The sequence below is a fragment of the Dipodomys ordii genome, unplaced genomic scaffold, assembly GCF_000151885.1.
Source record: "Dipodomys ordii isolate 6190 unplaced genomic scaffold, Dord_2.0 Scaffold189, whole genome shotgun sequence".
In the NCBI taxonomy this organism is placed as follows: Eukaryota; Metazoa; Chordata; class Mammalia; order Rodentia; family Heteromyidae; genus Dipodomys; species Dipodomys ordii.
The window spans coordinates 931,491-953,748 of record NW_012267405.1 but is presented as its reverse complement, the minus strand read 5'-3'; the positions used below and the strand labels follow the sequence as shown (position 1 = coordinate 953,748).

At 50.0% G+C, this 22,258-nt stretch overlaps 1 protein-coding gene across 1 annotated transcript in view; it reads left to right on the top strand.

Moving 5' to 3' along the window:
* Dock5 (dedicator of cytokinesis 5) overlaps positions 1-22,258 on the top strand; it is a 111,185-nt gene that overhangs the window by 55,311 nt on the left and 33,616 nt on the right. Inside the window, exons 13-28 of the mRNA XM_013034398.1 lie at positions 793-918; positions 2,238-2,362; positions 3,343-3,441; positions 4,928-5,000; positions 5,353-5,456; positions 6,366-6,525; positions 7,727-7,824; positions 8,304-8,393; positions 8,810-8,910; positions 11,666-11,800; positions 14,003-14,114; positions 14,993-15,063; positions 15,518-15,624; positions 17,521-17,657; positions 18,580-18,675; positions 20,336-20,434. Of these exons, the coding sequence (XP_012889852.1) occupies positions 793-918; positions 2,238-2,362; positions 3,343-3,441; positions 4,928-5,000; positions 5,353-5,456; positions 6,366-6,525; positions 7,727-7,824; positions 8,304-8,393; positions 8,810-8,910; positions 11,666-11,800; positions 14,003-14,114; positions 14,993-15,063; positions 15,518-15,624; positions 17,521-17,657; positions 18,580-18,675; positions 20,336-20,434 (1,733 nt within the window). The remainder of the gene's footprint in view (positions 1-792; positions 919-2,237; positions 2,363-3,342; positions 3,442-4,927; positions 5,001-5,352; positions 5,457-6,365; positions 6,526-7,726; positions 7,825-8,303; positions 8,394-8,809; positions 8,911-11,665; positions 11,801-14,002; positions 14,115-14,992; positions 15,064-15,517; positions 15,625-17,520; positions 17,658-18,579; positions 18,676-20,335; positions 20,435-22,258) is intronic.

Below are 22,258 nucleotides of genomic sequence, written 5' to 3'. Positions count from 1 at the left end.
TACCACTTGAGCCACAGCGCCACTTCCGGCTTTTTTCTTTTTGCTTATGTGGTGCTGAGGAATCGAACCTCATGCATACAAGGCAAGTGCTCTATCACTGAGCCACCTTCCAAGCCCCCAATTTTAATTTTCTTATAATGGCTGGAAGTTGTTCATTTCTGACAAGTATCTCACTATCACTAAGGAGGCTTTTTGCATCTTTATGTATATCAAGACTGACCCCTCACTCATGGTTTTGCTTTCGCGATTTCTTTTTTGCTCATTTAAAAGATGGTTCCTTTTCAAAATTTTAGTATCTATACGTTATTCTTCCTCTACTTCCTTCACAGTTTTTCCTGTTCACTTCTTTTATTATCTAGGAATCTATTTGAATGGCAATGGACCTGGGAAATAAAAATGATTCTATTTTAAATACCAAAAGCAAGCATCTCAGCCTCCTTATGAAATGATGGTGTCTTTTCAGTGTGCTTTGTTGACATTTCTTTTGTCCCATGTTAACATTGTCATAGATGATCACGTTTATTCCAATGAGATTAAATGCTATGGCTTTTGCACAAAATTGTAACTTTGCAATAGTTTGGTATCTGTGAGGGCTCACTCTGATCTGTGTCTCCCTTAAATTTAAGGATCTGTCACCTGTCTGTCAAATTCCTGAAAGAAAGCCCTGTTGTGATTGATGGAGCAATGTCAGTTTAACTGGGGGAATTTCGGATCCTTTATGATGAGGTGATGCTTACACGGTGTCTGTCTGGATCACACCGGGAACTGAACATTTTCTTTTCTTTTTTTAAGGACTTTGGGTGTCCTTGAAGCTGCTGCCTGGTGACCTCGCTCAAGTGCAGAAGAACTTTTCTCACTTGGTGGATAGATCGACAGCCATAGCCCGGAAGATGGGCTTTCCAGAAATCATACTGCCAGGTAAACAGCTTGCTCCACTCGCACTTTCTGTGCAAGAAGGATCCCCCGCTCCCCACCCCCACCCCCAGGCAGCTCCCTCACTGCCAACGGCAGACAAAGGCCCCAGCAACCTGCCCCGTGGCCAGGCCAAGAAAATGCTTTTCACTGTCACTCGCCATTTCCAGCTCTATGCCCTGCTCCCTGATGTACAAACCCCGCCGGGCTGGGTCACGTGGCTGTGAGCGCATGGTGTTCCAGCCTGGGAGACTGGCTGGTTTGCTTTGTGTTCTGCTGCCTTCTCTCCCCCTGCTGTCCCAGCTCTGTAGCTCCTCTCTGTGAATGAAGTGCTTTTACCTTGGATGGCTTCTTACCTCCACCCCTGTGTCTGCCTGGATTGCGATGACCAGAACTCCCTTCACCGCCTCCTCCTTGTACAGCACCCTGACTCACTCCCTCTTGGTACCTGACTCCCTCCATCTTGTGACGTGAATGGTCTTTGCCCTCAGCCTGCCTGCTTCCCTCTACTCCTTCCGGCTGAAAACCTGACTTCGTTTACATTCCAGATAAAGACACTGTTTTTTAAAAATTGTTTTTATTGTTCTTATAAGGGTGATACGTAGAGGGATTACAGTGACATATGGCAGATGAAGAATGTATTTCTTCTTGGACAATGTCACCCCTCTCCTCACGATCTCTCAGTTTTTCCCTCCCTTCCCTACCCAGTGAGGACCACTACTACATTTGTTCACCCTTTGTCCCTCCATTTCTGTGCCCCCCTTTCCCTCCCGAAGACAAATGAGTGAACAAACAAAAAGAAAAGAAAACAAAAATAGCAACGAAGAAAACACCTCCGGTTTTCATTTCCTGCAGCTCATTCTGATAAATATTATTTTATGTGATCAGAGGCCTTGCACCTGCCCGTTCCTCCTCTAAGATCCTCATCTGGAAAGACCCAGATTCTTACGTGACCTGTGGGCCTTTTGTCTCTAAAGCCTCATTTCACACCAGACTCCTCTTACCGTGAGGACTTAGTCACACTGTCTCCTACCTACACACACACACACACACACACACACACACACACTCCATTAATAATGAAAAACGGCTTGGCTTTACACACTGTAACACACGTGCTTATTGTTGGACAAGGAAGTGGAATGCTGTTGGGAAGAGTGACACTTCCCACGGCCGTCCCCTCGTGGCTGTGACCCCAGGAGGAGCGGGGATACAAGCTGTGTCATGGACGGTCAGCCGTGCCCGACCGTCTTCTTCCACCTCTGACATCCTGACACGTGGCGCCGTGTGTCAGCCCTGCTCACAGCTCTGTCCTCCCATGGCAGGAGATGTCCGGAATGACATTTATATCACTCTGATCCATGGGGAGTTCGACAAAGGGAAGAAGAAGACACCCAAAAATGTGGAGGTGACCATGTCTGTGTTTGACGAGGAGGGCAACCTCCTGGAGGTATGTGGGTTCCCGGAAGCCCAGCGCCCTGTTATTGTTGTTGGGGGTGTGGAGCTGGCTGAGCACGTTCTCCACTGCAGAGAGGCTCGGCCTTCTCCCAGGTGTCCAGAGTGTCTGGAAGTCTGGCTGCTAGAGAAGGAAGCCTTGGTTCTGTCATGAAGGAGGAGAGGCTGTGGGCAGCCTGGCCAGCCACCAAGAACCACATGCTACCCTTCCCCCAGGGCCCCAGGAGGAAACAGATATTCAGACAGTTGGCTAAGAAGCCTGAGAATATTGGGCATCAGAGGGCTGCCCAGGGCAGGTTGTGTGTTAGCTTTGCTCAGTAGCCTGGAGGTGGCCCACGAAGTCCCGGTGTACTGAGTCCAGAGGCTGAGTGGGGCGTAGATGTGAGGCGGACTTGGTATTCTCACATAGCGGGACATCAGTGTGTGAAGCCTGGCTGCCTGGTCACCGGCTGCTGCTCCCTGAGAGACGATAGAAAGAAAGAAGAGGGAAGAGAGAACAAAGACTACTGGCCAGAGGAAACTTCAGATGGTGTTTAGAAACGTAAAAGGGAAGGGCAGAGCTGGGACTCCAGGGCTGAGCCTGTAATAGCTACTAGGTTTTGAAACCAAATGGTTCCAACAAAGAGAAAAAGAAGAAGTACCTCAACCACTGAAACTGGGTGCGGTGCGGTGCATGCCTGTCATCCCAGCTACTGTGGGCAGCATAAAGAGGATTGTGGTCTAGGCGTGTGGGGTCAAGCGTGAAGAAGAATGAAAGCGAAAAAAGGCTGGGGGTGTGGTTCGAGTGGTAAAAATTCAGTTCCTCACACCCCAAACTTGGTGAGGGTACAGAGGTCAGAGTAAGGCATATCCTAGAGGTGATGAGGTGGGGGTGCGTGCGGGGTGCACAGGGGGCCGTGTGTGTGGCGTACGTATGCTCTCACTTCTTTAGACAGTCACATATATCCTCTCCCCCTTGTTTCTTTCATTCCAAAGAAAGCGATCTTCCCGGGCGCGGGGTATGAGGGCATCTCGGAGTACAAGTCGGTCGTGTACTACCAGGTCAAGCAGCCCTGCTGGTACGAGACAGTCAAGGTGAGAACTGGGGAACTGGCTGAGTCTTCCTCCTTCCCCTCTCCTTATCGTTCTCCTGTCTCCTTCCTTCCTCGCTGTCATTCTCCCCCTAGCCGGAAGCTGCAGATAAGCGGCCCTGTGGTAGATCAGGAGAGATGAATGGATGGTTCTAGGTGATAGGGGTTTATCTCCAGTGAACTCTACACTTTGAGCCCACATTCTCATTCATTAAAGTCTCCAGATCTAAATAGAGAAGCATGCAGTTACACCACTGGCGTCAAGCTGGTCTACCATCAACCAGAAATGCTCAGCTGTCGGTGGACGTGTTTTACTTCTTGGCCCTTCCGTCAGGGGTATCCTCTGCCACCCACAGAGGCCCTGGGGCTGCACAAGCGTGTGCTGGGATGCCCTCTTGCTGGGACCCTCCAGCTTCCCCCCAAGATGTTAGAGAGCCTGCTAGCAGCAGACCTTGAGCCCCAGTCCCCCCAGCCCCAGGCTGCATGGGCACTGGCTGTCCCAGGCATTGGAGCTTTCCAGAGAAAAGTCAGAAACTAAAACCCTGCAATCACATCTTCCCCAGAGATCCTGTATCTATTAATGAAATCTGAAAGCAAGGCTCACCCTAGAGGAAACCAGGCCCCGAGCAGATGCACATTGACCCTCATTCGCATCATCCATCCAAAAGACAGGATGAGGGCTGGGAAGGTGGCTCAATGGTAGAGTGCTTGCCTTAAATGCACGAGACTCTGGGTTCAATTCCTCAGCACCACATAAGCAGAAAAAAACCGGAAGTGATGCTGTAGCTTAAATGGTAGAGCGCTAGCCTTGAGCTGAAGAGCTGAGGGACAGTGCCCAGACCCAGAGTTCAAGCCCCACGACCAACCAAAAAAAAAAAAAGGGAGGATAAGGAAATTGAGGTATGGTTCAAGTGGTAGAACTCCAACCCTGAGGGGGAAGTAGAAGAAAAACATGAGGCCCTGAGTTCAAACCCTGGACCTGCATGTGCACGCGTGCGCGCGCGCGCACACACACACACACACACACACAATATGGATAAAAGTTCAAAATTATATGTTTGCCTATTTCTCTGATATGATTGGCATAATATATATGAAACAAACATCATACTGTACCCTATACATACATGCAGTTATTAGATGTCAAATAAAAATAAACTCATTAAAACTGAGCCTAGCCTGGTACTGGTGGCTCACGCCTGTAATCCTATCTACTCAGGAGGCTGAGACCTGAGGATTGCAGTTTGAAGCCAGCCTAGACAGTCAAATGCAGGAGAATCTTAGCTCCAATGAACCAGCCAAAAAGCCAGAAGTCAGAGCTATTGCTCTAATGGTAGAGTAGCAGCCTTGAGCTTTAAAAAGTCCAGCAAGAGCAAGAGACCCTGCGTTCAAGCCCCAATACCTGTGCAAAACTACCAGAGTGAGCCTGAATCTCTTAGGATGAGTGAGACGCTGTGTCTGTAGTGTGCTGATGCGCTCCTTCCGCACAGGTGTACATCCCCATCGACGACGTCACCCGCTGCCACATCCGGTTTACCTTCCGACACAGATCATCGCAGGAGTGTGAGTATCAGTGCGACAGATTGCCAAGAAAAAAAAACAAAGGAAGATACCTTTGCCTCGCACGCTTTGTGGATCTGGAGAAAGAGACACTTGAAAAGTGATTTCAGACTTCCAAATAGAGTTTCCCCTGTGTGGTAACCCTCTAGGCAGGAAAGTCTCAGCGGCCCTGGGGACCTGAGACAGGGAATGGAGGGAGAGGCTCCTGCCCCGGGGAAGCGGGCCATCTCCATGTGGGGGCTTGTGACTGTGGCTGCCTATCAGAGCACAGGGAAATTCACTAACCCCTCCCCCCGGCTCCGCCGTGGTGTGCTGGCCTTCCACACTGCCCACACGTGTGTTTCTGTCTTTTCAGCCAGAGATAAGTCAGAGCGAGCTTTCGGGGTGTCCTTCGTGAAGCTGATGAACCCGGACGGCACCACCGTGCAGGACGGGAGGCACGACCTGGTGGTGTACAGGGTAAAGATGACGGAATGAGACGCCCTCCCCTCCCAGCCGTCGGGTTTAGGTGGACAGACGGGTTTGCCCATAAAACTCTAGAAACCCCAGTGCTGTAGGAATGGCGTCGCGGTAGAGCGCCCGCCTAGCTGGCAAAAGGCCCTGAGTTCAGATTCCAGCACTGCCTCTCAAGAGAGCGCTAGGGCCTGGTGCGGAGGGTGTGCGGTGGCCCTGGGTGGCAGGGGCGGGTGGCCTCCTTTCCCTCTACTGCAGGACACAGCAGTGCCTGGCTGGGCCTGGTTGGAGCTTGGTGGGTGTGGTAGGATTGCACTTCCCGTCACCATGATCCAGACGCTCTCTCTGTGCGTTCGGGGCCTTGCTTCCTTCCCTGGCAGCTGAACCCCACACGCTTGTAACTGTGCTGGCGCAAAGAGTTTTTAAAAATGAAATCCAACCTTATTCCGTCATCTATTGATTTACCTCTGGCCGTGACTCGGATATTCTTTTTTGTTTTCCTTTCTTTGTTTGTTTCTTCTGGCCCTGGGGTTTGAACTCAAGGTCGCAGGCACTGTCCCTGAGCTTGTTTTGCTCAAGACTGGCACTCTACCCCTTGAGCCAGAGTTCCACTTCTGGCTTTTTTTTGGTGGTTCATTGGAGATGTGAGTCTCATGGACTTTCCTGTCCAGGCTGGCTTTGAACCTCTATCCTCAGATCTCAACTTATTCCTTTTGTTAATCCTGTGTGGAAATGATCTCTGCGTGCGGAAGCTCTGTGGCAGGCGCTGACAGTGTGGGAGTGGGAGGCTTGAGACTGGATGAAGTCACGTGTTTCCCGTGGGCCCTGCACGCCCGTGTGGACAGGCATGTTTAATGTGTGGCGTGTGACACAGGCCACCCATCCTCTGCCATGCCTAATGTGCTTTCCTTTCAGGGTGACAACAAGAAAATGGACGATGCCAAATTCTATCTGACACTGCCTGGGACCAAGGCGGAGATGGAAGAAAAGGAACTGCAGGCGTCCAGCAAGGACAGCACGAAGGACAGCTTCCAGATTGCCACACTCATCTGCTCCACAAAGCTCACCCAGAACGGTAAGTGGGGAGCAGGGCTGTCCTGGACGCGTGAGCTGACCACTGGCCCTTCCAGGTTGCCTGGTCACACTCACTGGCCTGGACCACATGGTTCCTGGGCAGGATGCCGGGTACTTCAATTCTGTCCTCAGCCCTTCCAGTAATCTTCCAGGCAGTGCTGCCCAAATCACTCATCATTAAAACAGTGAAAAGAATTTCAGTACTTCTTTTGGGGGTATGTGTGTACCAGGATGGCTGCTTGAATTCAGGGCCCAGGGACTGTCCCTTATTTTTTTTTACTCAAGTCTGGTGTTCTACCACTTGAGCCATACCTCCACTTCTGGCTTTTTGCTGGTTAATGGAGGTAAGAGTCTCATGGACTTTCCTTCCTGGGTTGGCTTTGAACCTCAATCCTTATATCTCTGAGTAGCTGTAATCCTAGCTTTCTGAGTAGCTAGGATTACAGATGTGAGCCACCAGTGCCCAGCAGTGGTCATGAATCTGAAGCAAATGAATGCCTATATATAAATTGCTCTTTTCCTTCCAATCCGCCCAGATGTAGATCATGGCAAGGAAGACAATAAGCAAGACAGGAAATTGAAGGCAGGAAGGTTATCTAGAAAGTGTTTCTGAAGTTTACTTATTTTAAAAAGTTTCTTTTTTTTTTTTTTGTTGGTCGTGGGACTTGAACTCTGGGCCTGGGCGCTGTCCCTCAGCTCTTCAGCTCAAGGCGAGCGCTCTACCACTTGAGCTACAGCGCCACTTCCGGTTTTCTGGTGGTTTATTGGAGATAGGAGTCTCAGGGTCTCTCCTGCCCTGGCTGGCTTTGAACCTTGATCCTCAGATCTCAGCCTCCTGAGTAGCTAGGATTACAGGCGTGACCCACCAGCGCCCGGCTAAAAAATTTCTTATGGTACTTATAAAGGTGATGTACAGGGGGTTTACAGTTAGATAAGTCAGGTAATGGGTACGTTTTGGTGACTCTCATGTCCTTGCTTAAGAAATGTGACTGCCAGCCAGATGTTGCTTGATGTTTGCTAGTTAGTAATTAACTTTTTTTCTTCTTGAAGAATGAAAGAGATCACAAGGTATTTTCTTAGCTGAGAGACTGCAAATTGAAATATGAAGTATCCCTTGAATTTGCTGGTAGGATGCACAGTTGCCTTTTCTGGAGAATTCTGTAGCTGTCATTCATGCATGTGCTTTGTGTCTGCTCCCACAGTTGACCTGTTAGGCCTGTTAAATTGGCGTTCCAATGCCCAGAGCATCGAGCACAACCTCAAGAAGCTCATGGAGGTGGATGGAGGGGAGATTGTTAAGGTATGTCAGTCTTCATAGCTAGATCTACTTCTGTGTGCGTGTGCGTGTGCCAGCACTAGAACTGAACTCAGAGCTGGCATGCTGTCCCTTAGCTGCTTCTACTCAAGGCTGGCAGTCTACCACACGAGCCAGAGCTCCACTTCTGGCCTTTTCTGGTTAATTGGAGATAAGAATCTCACAGACTTTCCTGCCTGGGCTGGCTTTATACCAAGATCCTCAGATCTCAGCTGGGATTACAGGCGTGAGCCTCCAGCACCCAGTGAAATGTAACCTTCGGTGCCTTTATGTTAACATTTTCTGCCAGTCATGGTGACTAGAAGACTTCTTATCTGCACAGCTCATTTGTAAGAAAATGGCATTTTAAACCCTATTCTTCTGGAATATCATTGTTCCTGAATTTCTACCACACAAGCAAATACGATTTCATGTGAGCCAAATGGACTCATTGAAGTAAACCTCTCTGTTTTTCTCGCCTTCAGTTCTTGCAAGATACGCTGGATGCACTTTTTAACATCATGATGGAAATGTCGGACAACGAAACGTACGACTCCCTTGTGTTTGACGCACTGGTAAGTGGCTCAGCTTTCACGCTCACACTGGGGAGTAAAATGTCGTGGGAAGTTCCACACTGCGTCGGCGGTGAGAACTTACTGGGATCAGCCCTCAGAAAACCTGTCCGAGTCCCACCCTCCGTGTGCTGTTCTCTGCCCTGGCTTTTGTCATCTGCTTACTGAATGCCCTGCTTTGGGCCTGCCAGCTCCCTGCGGTCAGGGGTGTTGGCCTGTATCCATCATTCCTGGCCATCAGTCACGAACCTCATACATAATGGTCTCATCGTTCGTGTGAAATAAATTTCAACCTGATGACGTGACTTCAGTGTAGCTGTGATTCAGAATTGTTCAAGAACGAGAAGGAGTCCTGCTGGTTGACAGCATGCCTGGCGCTGTGGCCTGCAGCTGTTGACGTCCCCCCCCCCCCCCCGCAGGTGTTTATTATTTCACTGATAGGAGACATCAAGTTCCAGCATTTTAATCCTGTCCTCGAAACCTACATTTACAAGCACTTCAGTGCCACCTTGGCATACGTGTGAGTAAAGCACAGGGGACCAGCGCGGTGGCGGGCTGGCGGGCTGGTGTTCCAGGGGCTGGGTGTTGGAGAAACGAGAGGGGTTGGGTAAATGTGCCTGTGAGTGGAACTTGGTTGTCAGCGTTCAGGTGGAAAGAAGGAGTCATCTGTATATTTTCCTCCTGGGAAAGAGGTCACCTTCCAATCCTTCCTTCTGGACATGGCTATATTTTATTTTACTTCTATTTATTTATTATTTTTGTACCAGTTTTGGAGCGTGAGGTCTGGGCCTAACACTCTCACTTCGTTTTTTTCTGCTCAAGGCCGGTGCTGCACCCTTTGAGCCACATTTCCACTTCCAGCTTTTTTAGGCTGGTTGCTTAGAGATAAAGAGCCTCTCTGATTTGTCTGCCTGGGGCTGGTTTTGAGCCAAGAACTTTAGACTGCAGCTTGCTGGATTGCAGGCTGAGCCACCAGTTGTCCAGATAGACACTTTAAAAAACAATAATCCAGAACATGTAGTAAAAAAAAATTGAAGTCATTTAGGAACACAATCCAGGCTGAACTCAGAATCTGGATGTCAGCGAGATTAAACAATGAACCTGGCTGGCAGGGCATTGAACGACGAATGAAGCCGGGCCAGAAGGGCAGCCGCTGGCCTCGGCCTGCGCCGCAGAGCTTCGTGTTGCTGATGGCTCCTTGGCCTGACAAGGCAAACCTCCTACTCTGGCACACAGGAGGCCTCTAGGGCCCCATGTCCACTCCGAGCTCCTTCCGGGGCACTCAGCTCTCTCTAGTGTAGAACGCGGCCTGTCACCTCCTACTGGTCACCTGCAGTCCTGTGCTGAGTGTCGCTGGCACGCGTAAACTCCCTTTTGGACCATGACTTATGGCAGATCGTGTCCATGGCTGCCGACTCTTAGGTCAGATCAGACCACGGGTCCCTGCTGGGGTTTCCTTTTTTTCTTTTTCTTCCCCCCCAGTCCTAGGGCTTGACAGAGCCTGGACACTGCTCTGAGTTTTTTATGTTCAAGGCTAACGCTCTACCACTTGAGCCGCAGCTCCATTTCTGGCTTTTTGATCACTCATTGGAGATAAGAATCTCATGGAATTTCCTGCCTGGGCTGGCTTCCAATCTCAGACCTCAGCTTTCTGAGGGCTAGGATTACAGGCATGAGCTGCCAGTGCCCCACCCTGCTGTTCTTTTCTGAACTAAACAAGCACAGAGGTGCCGACACCTGGTTACCTAAGGGAGGTGTCCTGTAACACAGTCGCCAGCTAGCCGCTGGTTATGTTACACTGGAAGGCAGCACATACACCAGCGACAGGATTATTTCCACCCAGCTCCCTCTCTTTCCACATGAGTGGCTGCTGCAGAGAGAAATCTTGCTGCTGTGGATTGAGCCAAAGGAGACCTTCAAGGTAAACTGAGGCTGTCAGTCCTTTGTCTCCCAAGTGCTGAGATTATAGGTGTGTACCACTACGCCCAACTCCTAAGTGAATTTTCAAAGGCAAAGGAAAAAAAGAGCATGGAGAAACACACGGACAAGGCAGCATGTCCCAGGCCACAGAGCTCAGGTGGGAACTCTGGGTCCACACCCGTGTTCTGCACACGCTGCCAGGCACCTGTCGCCATGCGAGATCGACAGTCACTTGCGGAGCACATTGACAGCGCTTGATAGAGCAAACCTGTGTCCTCTGGGTTTTGTGCTCATCTCAGAAAAAGCTCAGAGATTCTTAAAGGAAAAGCTTGAAATATCAGTGCCCTCAAAACTACTCTTTGGTAGCACAAGATCAAAACCCTATAATCCTAGAAGCTAAGATCTCAGCATTGCAGTTCAAATCCCAGAGACTGTTATCTCAAATCAGCAAAATATCAGAAGGGGAGATGTGGCTCAACTGGCAAAGCACCAGCCTTGAGCAACAAATCTTAAGAAAGTGTACTTCTTACCTTACTTATGTAACTGTAACCCCTCTGTATATCACCCTGATAATCAATCAATCAATAAAATAGAGGAGATGTTGTAAAAAAAAAACCATAACCCCCCCAAAAAAAGAGAAGTATGAAATTCTGAGTTCAAGCTTCAGTACCAGCACACACACATACACACACACATACACACACCCATCTGAATGCAAGATCAAGACCGTCTGTAATCCAAAGACTTTGGGAAGACATGAAAAGCAATCTAAAATCCCAAAAGACTTTTGTCTGTTGAGAGTGTTGTAGAGTCAGAATGAGAGTCCTTCCCACGCTCAGGGAAGTTTCTCTCTGGCACTATTTCGGATCCTGAAGACTTAGATCTGGACACATGGAAGGAGTTAGCTTTCCTAATATTTCCTCAGCCAACAATCATCCATCCTTCAATGAACATCTGAAGATGCCAGCGATGAAAACATCCTAATCGGGCTGGGAATGTGGCTGGGTGATAGAGTGCTTGTCTAGCAGCATGAGGCCCTGGGTTTAATTCCTGGGTACTCCATAAACCAAAAAAGAAAGAAAGAAAAGAGAAAAGATCCTTCTAATTAAATTTCTTTAATGCTTCAGATTTAGATCCCTTTAACCCTAGTATTTAATCCAGTCTTTCTAAGCAGAAGAGGGAATGGATGTTCCAAACCTAGACTGCAGAGAAGCCATTTAGGACAGCAAAGAGTGAGTTTGTTCTGGCATGTTCTCAGGAGAGTTATGGCTCTTCATCTCACCGTGCACCTCCTGCCCCTGGTCTCAGAGCCCCCTTCTCTCGGTGACTTCGCTTGCCTTTCTTCCCCTCTGAAGAAAACTCTCCAAGGTCCTGAACTTCTATGTGGCGAACGCAGATGACTCCAGCAAGACAGACTTGCTCTTTGCGGCTCTGAAAGCCTTGAAGTACTTGTTCAGGTTCATCATCCAGTCCCGCGTGCTCTACCTGAGGTGAGCGGTTTGTCGACATTTCCCTTATCTGTCAGGCTTGTGGCCAACTATGAGCCCTCCATCCTGAAGCTGTGGGGGTCCAGAGCGTCAGTGGGCGAAGTGGACTGTGAAGGTGTTAAAGGAGGTCTGGAAGCGGTTTGGGGTGGGTGGGGGAAGGTCCTTTCCTATCAGCAGAATCCTGATGCCATCTTCATAGCAGGGCTGAGAGGTGCAGGGATGGCATGTAGCACTTGCAGGGGGCTTCAGGTAGGGTGACAGCTCCAGGGAGAGAGCTTCCTGTGGCCCAAGGGAGGTAGATGACATGGAGGAGACTTCAATGATTGAAGCAATCCAGGGCATCACCTTGAAATCATTCCATCTCCCGTGTGGAAAGTGGATTATGGGGGACAGAGCGAAAGCCAGGGCCTGCCGGACGGCGTGGCGGTTCAGGTATGAGACACAGAGCTGCGGCTCGGGCGCGCACAGCAGGCCGCCCTGGGAGCCGGGCCTTGGACATGTGCAGTTGGCTTTATGGTCAGTGAGAGAAAGCGAAGGGCCACAGTAGCCCTCGGGCTTGGTGCGGGGAGTGCCGCTAAAGAGCTTTTGCTAGTGGTTAAAACACAGACGCCCAGCACTGAGCCGCAATGCCCAGTGAATTTCCTGTTTTGAGATTTGTTGATTCCGAGAGACTGTGGGGACTGACCTGCAAATAAAGTTCTTTTCTAGTTGTGCCACGCGGGTGAGTTGAGAATTGCCTGTCACCCTGTTACCGTGGACCGTGATTTCCACTTGGCGTTCCCGCCCCCCGAGTTGGGCCCACATAATGTGCAAGCTGACTGTCTGTGTCCACGGGGCGTGGGACCGGCAGCAGCCGCTTAGGTCTCAGGATAGGTTTTTTTTTAATTTGGAATATTTGCATGAGTACATCATGAGGTATCTTGGGGATAGCCCCCAAGTCTGAAAACACGATTATTGTTTTTTATATAACATACAGTAGCCCGAAGGTGATTTTACACATTTCTAGGGCACTGGATTTTTGGCTGCAACTATGTCACAGGTGTGCAGAGATAAACTTAAATACAAACACATTCGCATGCTCGCGTGTGTGGGTGTGTTACACGGGTTTCCTGTCTACACTGGGTACTTGGCAGTGGCCACTAAGCATGTGTGGTACCGTTCGGGACTTGTGTGGTATGCTTCTGCGCAGTTGGGGAAAGGCCTCTTGAGTTGTACGTTGGAGAAAGAGCTGATTTCTGAGGCGTTGGCAGCTCTGAGAAGCTGCTAGAGCGCTGTGATCGGAGCAGGTGCGTGGCAGCACCAAGCCATCAGCGTTCTGGCATGTGTGGCAGATAGAGGACAGGCCACTGGTTTCAGTCTGAGGAGTTTCTCAACACACGGTCTGAACCTTAACTCTTGTGACCCAAGCCCCTAGCTGAGAGGAGGCTGTGATCTGAGGATTGTAGTTCAAGGCCAGCCCAGGCAGGAAAGCCATGAAACTCTTATCCCCAATTAACCACCAAAAAAGCAGGAATGGCACTGAGTCTCCAGTGGTAAAGCATTCACCTTGAGCACAAAAGCTGAGGGACAGTGCCAGGACCTGAGTTCAAGCTCCAGAAATGACACAAAAAGAAAGGGAGGGGGGAGAATTGAAGTGAGACAGAAAGGATTGTGTCAGATGCCAGAGGAAGGGAAAAAGGAAGGGAAGGAGGGAGGGAGAAGGAGGAAGTAGGGGGTCATGGAGGAAACCCCCTAGAGCCACAGCTCCACTTCTGGCTTTTCCTGAGTAGTTAATTGGAGATAAGAACTGGTGGCTTACACCTGTAATCCTAGCTGCTCAGGAGGCTGAGATCTGAGGATTGCAGTTCAAAGCCAGCCTGGGCAGGAAAGTCCACCAGACTCTTATCTCCAGTTAAACACCAGATATTGGAAGTGGTGCTGTGGCTCAAGTGGTAGAGTGCTCACCTTGAGCAAAAGAGCACAGGGACAGCACCCAGGCCCTGAGTTCAAGCCCCATGGCCGACAACAACAAAAGAATCTCATGGACTTTCCCGCCTGGGCTGGCTTTTAACTACAATCTTTAGATCTCAGCTTCCTGAGTAGTGTGAGCCACCAGAACCCAGCTCTGGCATTTTTTTTGAGACTGCAAATCTTATTTTAAAATTTCCTTGAAAGTTGGACAACCCAGCTTCTTTTCATTCTCATTTTTTTTCCTTTCCTGTTAAGATTCTATGGCCAGAGTGAAGATGGAGATGAGTTTAATGACTCAATCCGCCAGTTATTCCTGTCTTTCAATATGCTGATGGACAGACCTCTGGAGGAAGCCGTCAAGATCAAGGTCAGTCTGGGGTTAAGACGCTGGGTAAAGATGCTCTGGACCACAGGACTGACTGACCAGAGTGGGAGAGGAACAACTAACTACCCAGGGCATGGGCTCGCTGGTGGATTTGTATAGAACTTAGAAAAGTAAAGGAGAAAGGGAGTGGGGAGGAAGCTGGCTGCAGAATACTACCTAGCATGTGCAGGCCCTGAGTTCCAACCTTAGAGAGAGACACACACACACACACACACACACCTGAGTTCCAACCTTAGACACACACACACGTGCACACGCACGCACACACACACATACACACCAAACAAAGCACAACCAGAACAGCAGCAGTAAAGGAAAAAGCCCACATTTTCCCCTGGAAATACATTGGTCTTTCCAAGTGTCACTTTGCCAGAGACAAACTACCTGTTACACATGCCCAGGAATAGCTGGCGTGACCCCCATTGCCCCACCCCACCCCCATTTCAGTAAACAGCCTCGTGGCTTTCTTAAGTTTACTATTTTCTCTCTAGTCCCCTCATTCCTCCCAGAACCCACCAAGCCCCCCCCCCACCTTTTGAAATGGGAAACGACATAAAACTATGGACTTTTGTTATTTATTCTTGGTTCTTTCTGGCAACTTCATGAAGAAGAAGACCTCAAGAATGTAGGGAAAATGACCCCCACAGGGCTGGCCGGAGCTGGCTGGTGGGAAAAGGTCATACCTCCTGGGGCTCCATGGGCTGGAGAGGGTTTCGAAGGTTCAGTTGGACGTGGCCACGTTTCCTCCTTCGAGGGCGTCTGCCTCCAGTCCCCTCTGCAAGGCTCCGGCCCAGCCAATAAGTCAGAGCCAAACAACAAGGCCTGGAATTGTGACTCGGGCCCTGGCGGGTTTCTTGCAGGGGGCAGCTCTGAAGTACCTCCCTAGCATCATTAACGATGTCAAGCTGGTGTTCGATCCTGTGGAGCTCAGGTAAGTACTAGACACCTTTCGTTTCTTGCTGGGAGCTTACACAAGCTTTTGTTCTAGAAAGTGTATAGAAAATGCCTTAGTATGCTCAGTGAGGTGCTGTAGAACCAGTCAAAGAACTCATAAAAGTTGCCCCCGAGAGACAGACATGCGCTTTCTCTGGGGACACGCAGAAGATAGTCACATTCCAGCGCCCTTTGCTGCAGAAAGCATTTGGTGGTGCTGAAGGTTAAGTCAGGCCCCGGACGGTGATGGTGGGCAGGCATGGGCAGCCTGGGTGGGGGACCCTGGCTCTTCCTGGAGGCCCCCCAGGGAGCCAGATACAGCCTCAGCCACACTCCCCGGGGCTCTGGGTGCTGGGAGTTCTGCAGGCACAGCTCGCAGGGAGGAAGAGAAGGTTGTGTGAGAATTCTAGCTAGGCAGCACAAGCCCATCCACCCAGGGTCTGTCTTTGCAGTGTGCTCTTCTGCAAGTTCATCCAGAGCATTCCTGACAACCAGCTGGTCCGGCAGAAACTCAACTGCATGTCCAAGGTGGTGGAGAGCAACCTGTTCCAGCAGTCAGGTAAGACCCCGCCCAGAGCAGCCTGCTTGGGGAGGCTGGGCTTGCTTTCTTTTGCCTTGTCCATCTTGTGTTCATGCCAGTAATGTTCTGGCCACTTTGTTGATATTGGGGTTTTAAGAACCCAGGTCAAACTGGGTGTGATGATTCATAACTAGAATCCCAGCTAATCAGGAGGTGGAGACTGAAAGATCACAGTCCAAACTGAAGGAGACCCCATCTCAACACACAAGCCACATGTTTGTTCCTATAAGCCCAGTTGTACAGGAGGATCACAGTTTAAAGCTGTCTCCAGCCAAGAGAAAATGAGCTGAGGGTGTGGCTCAAGTGGTAGAGTGCCCGCCTTGTGAGCACAAAGCCCTGAATTCAAACGCCAAGGCCAGCAAAGAAAAACACAAAAGCAGTTGCGAGGTTTACTATTTCCAGAACGGTGTGGAATCTTTAATCGGAATAAGCAGCGAGTAAGTTAGTCTTCAAAAGAGGAGCCATAGGCACCCAGGCAGGCGGCTCTTTGCCTTTACTGTGCAGGCGAGCCAGGGTGCAGAGTACAGGACTGAGTCAGGCCCCACCGGTGTCGTCCCAGGGGAGCTGAGGATGGCTTATCTGTGCCCTGGTGCAGTGATGTCACCTCAGCAGCTGACCTCAGAATTTACCCCAGGGAAATAAGCCAGCACAGTAGTACCATCAGGGTGTGGTTTTAGAGGAAGAAAGAAGCCAGATTCCCAGCATTCCAAACCTCAGGAAAAACTGCGGTGCTGATAAAATTACTTTTTTTTTTTTAACTTTTGTGACTAGGGTCAGGCATACCTCCTCTTCCTCTTTCTTCCTCCTCCTCCTCCTCCTCTCCCTCCCATCCCAAACAAATAAAAAGGAGACAGTCCAATTCCTGGTTCTTTTTCATTAACCCAAGACCTGCTAGAGTAGGGCAGCCGTGGAACCTTCTATTGCCACCGCCCTGGGTGAGGGCATCTGGTCCGGTAACTTCCTAACAGATGGGACAGGACTGTTGTCAGCAGAGGCCTCAGGGTCAGGAGAGTTGGGTGGAGTGTTGGTGGGAGAGCTCTCGGCTAGTTATGGACTAAGTCCAAATCTCAGCTCTCAGTCTCCCTGTTCTGTTTCTGTGGTCGGAAGGACTGGATCTAAGTGCTATCCGTGGCTTCTTGGGACTCCTGATATTTTCTGACCTCCATCAATTAGCGATCCGCAATTCCAAGTATTTCTAGCCTGTGGTGGGAGGTAGCATGGATGCCTTTGGGAAGCTAGTGAATGAATGATCTTAAATAGAAAACATTTTACAAGCATTCTAATGTGTCGCAATGAACTCTGAGATGTAGAAAAGTGGAGCCCTAGGTGGCTCATGCCTGTAATCCTGGCTACTCAAGAGGCCGAAGTCTAAAGGGTCACAGTTCAGGCCAGCATAAGCAGAAAAGTCCATGAGATTCCATCCCCATTTAGCTAATTTAGCCATTTAAAAGGCTGGGCTGGAGGCATGGTTCAAGTAGGAGAGCACCTGCCAAGCAAGCAAGTTGGCCAATGGCTGGCGACCTTGAGTTCAAGTGACAGAACCAGGAGAAAAAGAAAACAAGGGTAGTGTTTGAGTGCAAGAAATGGCATGGACCAGTTTCAAACCAGACAGTTTGAAACTAGCCTGAGCAAAAAAGTCTGTAAGACTCCATCTTTGAAACCCAGCAAAAAGCCAGCCTGGAGACATGTCTCAAGAGCACCAGACAAGCAAGCACACTTAACAAGTACAAGGCAGGCAGGCAGGCAGGCAGGCAAGGGAGGGAGGTAGGGAGGGAAGAAGGAAGGAAGGAAGGATGGACGGACAGGGTGGGCCTCTGCGGGGCTGGCTGCGGGGAGCTGCAGAAGGAGTCGTGAGCCTCCTCATTTCCTCCTCAGAATGCCGGGAAGTGCTGCTGCCTCTGCTGACGGACCAGCTCAGCGGCCAGCTGGATGACCACTCAAGCAAGCCGGACCACGAGGCCAGCTGTCAGCTTCTCAGCAGCATCCTGGAGGTGCTGGACAGGAAGGACGTGGTGAGTGGGGCACCACCTTGCTGTCTCCATGGGAGAGGCTTGGGGAATCTGAGATCACAGGGAGCTCATTTTAGAGGCGACTGGACAGACCAGACGCTCACGTGGATGTCTAGCTCCAGGGACCCTCAGACAGATTTGCCCAGCACTGCCCACTTGGCTAGCCGTTGATCGTTAAGAACTCTGTACATTCTGCCGAGACCCATTGAGACTTCCTCTTCTCTACAGAAGCATCTCCTGCCCAGCACTGGGTGGACAGCCCTGCCCTGCTGACGCGCTCTCTTTCTATTCTCTCTGACACTGTTGATTTCTCTGGAGCCCAGTGCAAACAGCATTTGGGATTTGGCTTTGCTTTTGTACCAGTACGAGGGCTTGAACTCAGGTTCTGAGTGCTGTCCCTTAGATTTTTCGCTCCAGGTAGATACTCTACCACTTGAACCACAGCTCCACTTCTGGCTTTTATTTTGGTGGTTAATTGGAGGTAAGAGTCTCATGGACTTTCCTACCCAGATTGACTTTGAACCATGATCCTTAGATCTCAGCCTCCTGAGTAGCTAGGATTACAAGCAAGAGCTACTGATGCCACTTTTTACTTCTGTCTTTCACTTGCTCATGGCCCTGGGCACCGCTTGCCATCGGAACTGGAGACTGCTGGCTACTAAGGGATCCTGACCGGCTGTGGCCAGGGAGAGCTCAGTGTGAGCACAAACTATGGGCTTAATGGGAGGCCCTGGCGATGGTCTGTGTTCTTCCTAGAGTTGTCATTCTGCACTACCATCTGTCAACTGGGGATAAGAGATTGCCCCCTAAGGAAAAGCCAGGATGAGATCTAAGGAAAGAGAGCTCCTCTGGGCGAGGCTCCCCGGAGATGAGGGAAACTGAGTCAGCAGGGGTGATGAGTATCACGGTCGGTGTCTCCCCACAGGGCCCCACGGCGACACACATACAGCTGATCATGGAGCGGCTGCTGCGGAGGATCAACCGGACGGTGATCGGGATGAACCGGCAGTCTCCCCACATTGTGAGCACCTCTCCGGGGCTTCCCCCTGAACCCTGATCCCGAACCCTGGCCCTTCACATCCTAAGTGATGTGCTACAGCTCGGAGCGGATCCCAGGCCTGACACGTTGGATGGTGTTCACTCAGTAGGACACTGGCCCTGGCTAGCGCACTGGTTCACTCCTATCACAGGAGCCCGAGACGGGGAGGGTCGTGGTTCCAAATCCACAAGGGCATAAATGTGAGACCCCATCTGGGTCAATAGCTGGATGCAGCTGCATGTTCCTATCATACCAGCTATGAGGAAGCATCAAGAGACAGATCAGGGTCCAAGCTGGCCTGGGCACACATGGAAAATTTAAAAAATAACAAAGGCAAAAAGGGCTGGAAGCGTGCCCCATGGTAGAGTGCCTGCCTACCAAAGCCTAGTGTGATCAAACCCCAGTGCCACCAAATAATAATAACAATAACAATAATAATATAAATTAACTCGAGAGCTTTGGTTTTGTGTTCTATTTTTTCTTTTTTTTTTGCCAGTCCTGGGGCTTGAACCCAGGGCCTAAGGTATTGTCCCTGAGCTTCTTTTGCTCAAAGATAGCACCGTATCACTTGAGCCACAGCACCACTTCCAGCTTTTTTTCTGTGTATGTGGTACTGAGGAATCAAACCCAGGGCTTCATACACACTAGGCAAGCACTCTACCGCTAAGCCACCTTCCCAGCCCCATGGATTTGTGCTCTTGAAGAGAGGTTGTAAGATTCACATGAGAAGATGGCATTGTCTGCCTAGAGTGAGAACCTCCTGGAATATTCCAGCAAGGGAGGAGACACAGAGGCAAAGCGAGTGTGGAAAAAGATGAACATAGGAGAAAGAGAGGAGCATGCAGACACAGACACAACCGCAGGAAGAAGCGTGCAACATTGTGCCTAGCTTCATGCCGCTGTGTGAGGCTGAGTATGTAAAGGTGAATCTGTGGATGAAAGGTGCAGGTGCAATTATACATGCAGGGAATTATACATACATACAGGTGGTGGTTAGGAAGTCTTCCCTCCTAGGGACAGCTGTTCCGGACTCACAGAAACCATGTTGTTCTCCGATCTGTGGGGCTGCCACAGGGTGGTCCTGGGGTGGGGTAGGGGGCTGTTGACCTCACAAATAGAAATGACATTAAGCATGTCTTCATTCCCGGCTAAAGGGGCCTTGGAACAATGGCACCGGCGTGTTTTCCCACAGACTTGCCTCTCCTGTCCTTGCCACTCGACATGATCGGTGTGATCGCAGTGTGACCCCGCAGTCTCAAGCCCCTTGGAGCAGTGCACATTTCTGGTTTTCCAGTTCAGAGTATTCCACTGTCCCTTTCCTCTTCTTTCTGGCCTTCCTTCACATTTATGTTTGCTGGACCACTCGGAGTATTTCAGACATTTCTCTCCATGGGCTTTCTCGAATACGATTCTGTCCGCACAAGAAGCTCTATCTAGTTAAGATCTTTGGTGTTGTGTGTCTTGACTCACAGGCTTTCTCCTGGGTCATAGCCCCAGGGAAGGCAGTGTGATTGGATTTGAGGGGTCCCTGTGGAGTTCATGGCGCGTGCGTGCGTGCGTGCGTGCGTGTGCGTGTGTGCGTGTGTGTCTCCAGCGGTGGGTGGTCTGAGGAGTCTTAGATCTGCATGTTCTCTCTCTCCAGGGCAGCTTTGTGGCTTGCATGATCACCATCCTGCAGCAGATGGACGACAGCCACTACAGCCACTACATCAGAACCTTCAAGACCCCGCACGACATCATTGTAAGTTGTCCGCGCCAATGCCAACGCTTCCTTTTTGATTTTGTGTGTGTTTTGTTTTCCTTAAGACAGGGTCTTGCTCATAGCTCAGTCCGACCTCTAAGCAAGGGTCTTCCCACCACAGCCTCCCGAGCACGAGCAGGCCCACTTCTGAAGACTTCGTATATTCACGGCAACTGCCCAGAACAGCCCCCTCCCCTGGGATGCGACGGTCCATGGGGACCCCAAAAGGGACAGCCCCCTTCTTCATCTCCTTGCCAGGACTGCGTGAGGCAGTCAGCTGGTAACCCTCACTCGCTTGGATTTTGAGAGAGCCCTTACTTAGAAAACGGGCAGGGGTTTGTTTTCTCTCGGGAATGAGGAGAATCACCCTTGACTGACAGAGCACCTCTTGCTAGTGCCAAGACAAGGATGTCCGGTGACAGGCTGTGCCCGGCCCTTTTGGGGCACAGGAAGAGGAAAGCTCTGTCTGTCCCTTGCTGTGTCTTCAGTAGAAAATCTTCCACTTGCCTTGTCTTCACCCGGAGGCATTGTTTTCTTATTACATTAAGCATCTGAGGCCAAGATAGGCTAAGGAACCCTTTCCCTCCAGCAGCTATGAGCAGTGGCCTGCACAGGGGCCTGGGCCTGCGGTGGGTTTTCACACGGAAGCCAGTCGTTTTTCGGTTGACTTCCAACCTCTGTGCACAGTCCAGTCTTCCCTTCACCATGGTGGTTTGAACTCAGGTTCTTAGACTCGCGAGGTGGGCACTCTACTCCTTGATTTTTGCCCCTAACCCGTTTTTCTTTTAGTTACTCTTACAGAGTCTTGCCTATTTTGCCTAGCCTATCTTAGACCATGATCCCCCTACTTATATCGTTCACTTAGCTGGGATTACAGGTGTGTTCTAGCTCATCCAACTTTTTGTTAAGATGGAGTATGGCTGACCTTTCACCTGGGCTGCCTTCATACTATAAGCCTCCCCTCCTCCTGTGGCAGAGATCACAGAGGTGAGCCCCACACCCAGCCTGTACTAACCTTTCAGATTCCCCACTTTCTATATATTATAGTGAGAGTGTGTGGCCAGGGGACCGGAGGATTTGTAGCTCCCTCCTTGCCCACCACCCTCCTCTCGGTGGTGCCTGGGAACTGAAGGAGGTTTGTCATTAGCCCAACGACGGCTCAGTGCTGCTGCCCACTGGTTACACGTCCTTGCAGGAAATGCGAGGCAAGCTACTTCACCTCACTAGACCCATTTCCTGATCTGTAAGGGAACAGTTACCTTGAGGGTTATTGTGAATATCAACCAAGACCACATCTGGGCAATGTCTGGCTCTGTGCTTCATTTGCGTGTAGCCAATACCTAGGAAAAATACCTAAAATTTAGCTTTAACCCATAGTTCATATTATATGCAAAATATTACATTGCACATGCTATCTATTACACATAATGTGATACATTGTATCTATCGTGCATACATGCAGTGAGTTATATGTTACACCTACATTTTATATGTTACATATATCATACATATTGCACATATTGCATAGCATGTTCTAGATGCTATCTAGGGTACATGTGCACTATACTATCTTAGTGTGGATATTATACAACGGAAGATCATTTTATTGGGCTATAAGATGAAACTCACATAAAATGTTTTAGCCATTTCTTAAAACATTTTTCTCCAGAAAACAGCTAAAGTAGGCTTGCTCTGAATCCACAGTGGGACAGGGGCTGTTGGATCCAGGGTTGGTTGGGAAGAAAGGGGCTGAACTCCTTTGTGCCAGGTGGTGGTGTGTAATTACAGAGCGCCATTGTCCCCGGGGTGAGCTAAGGCCTGGAG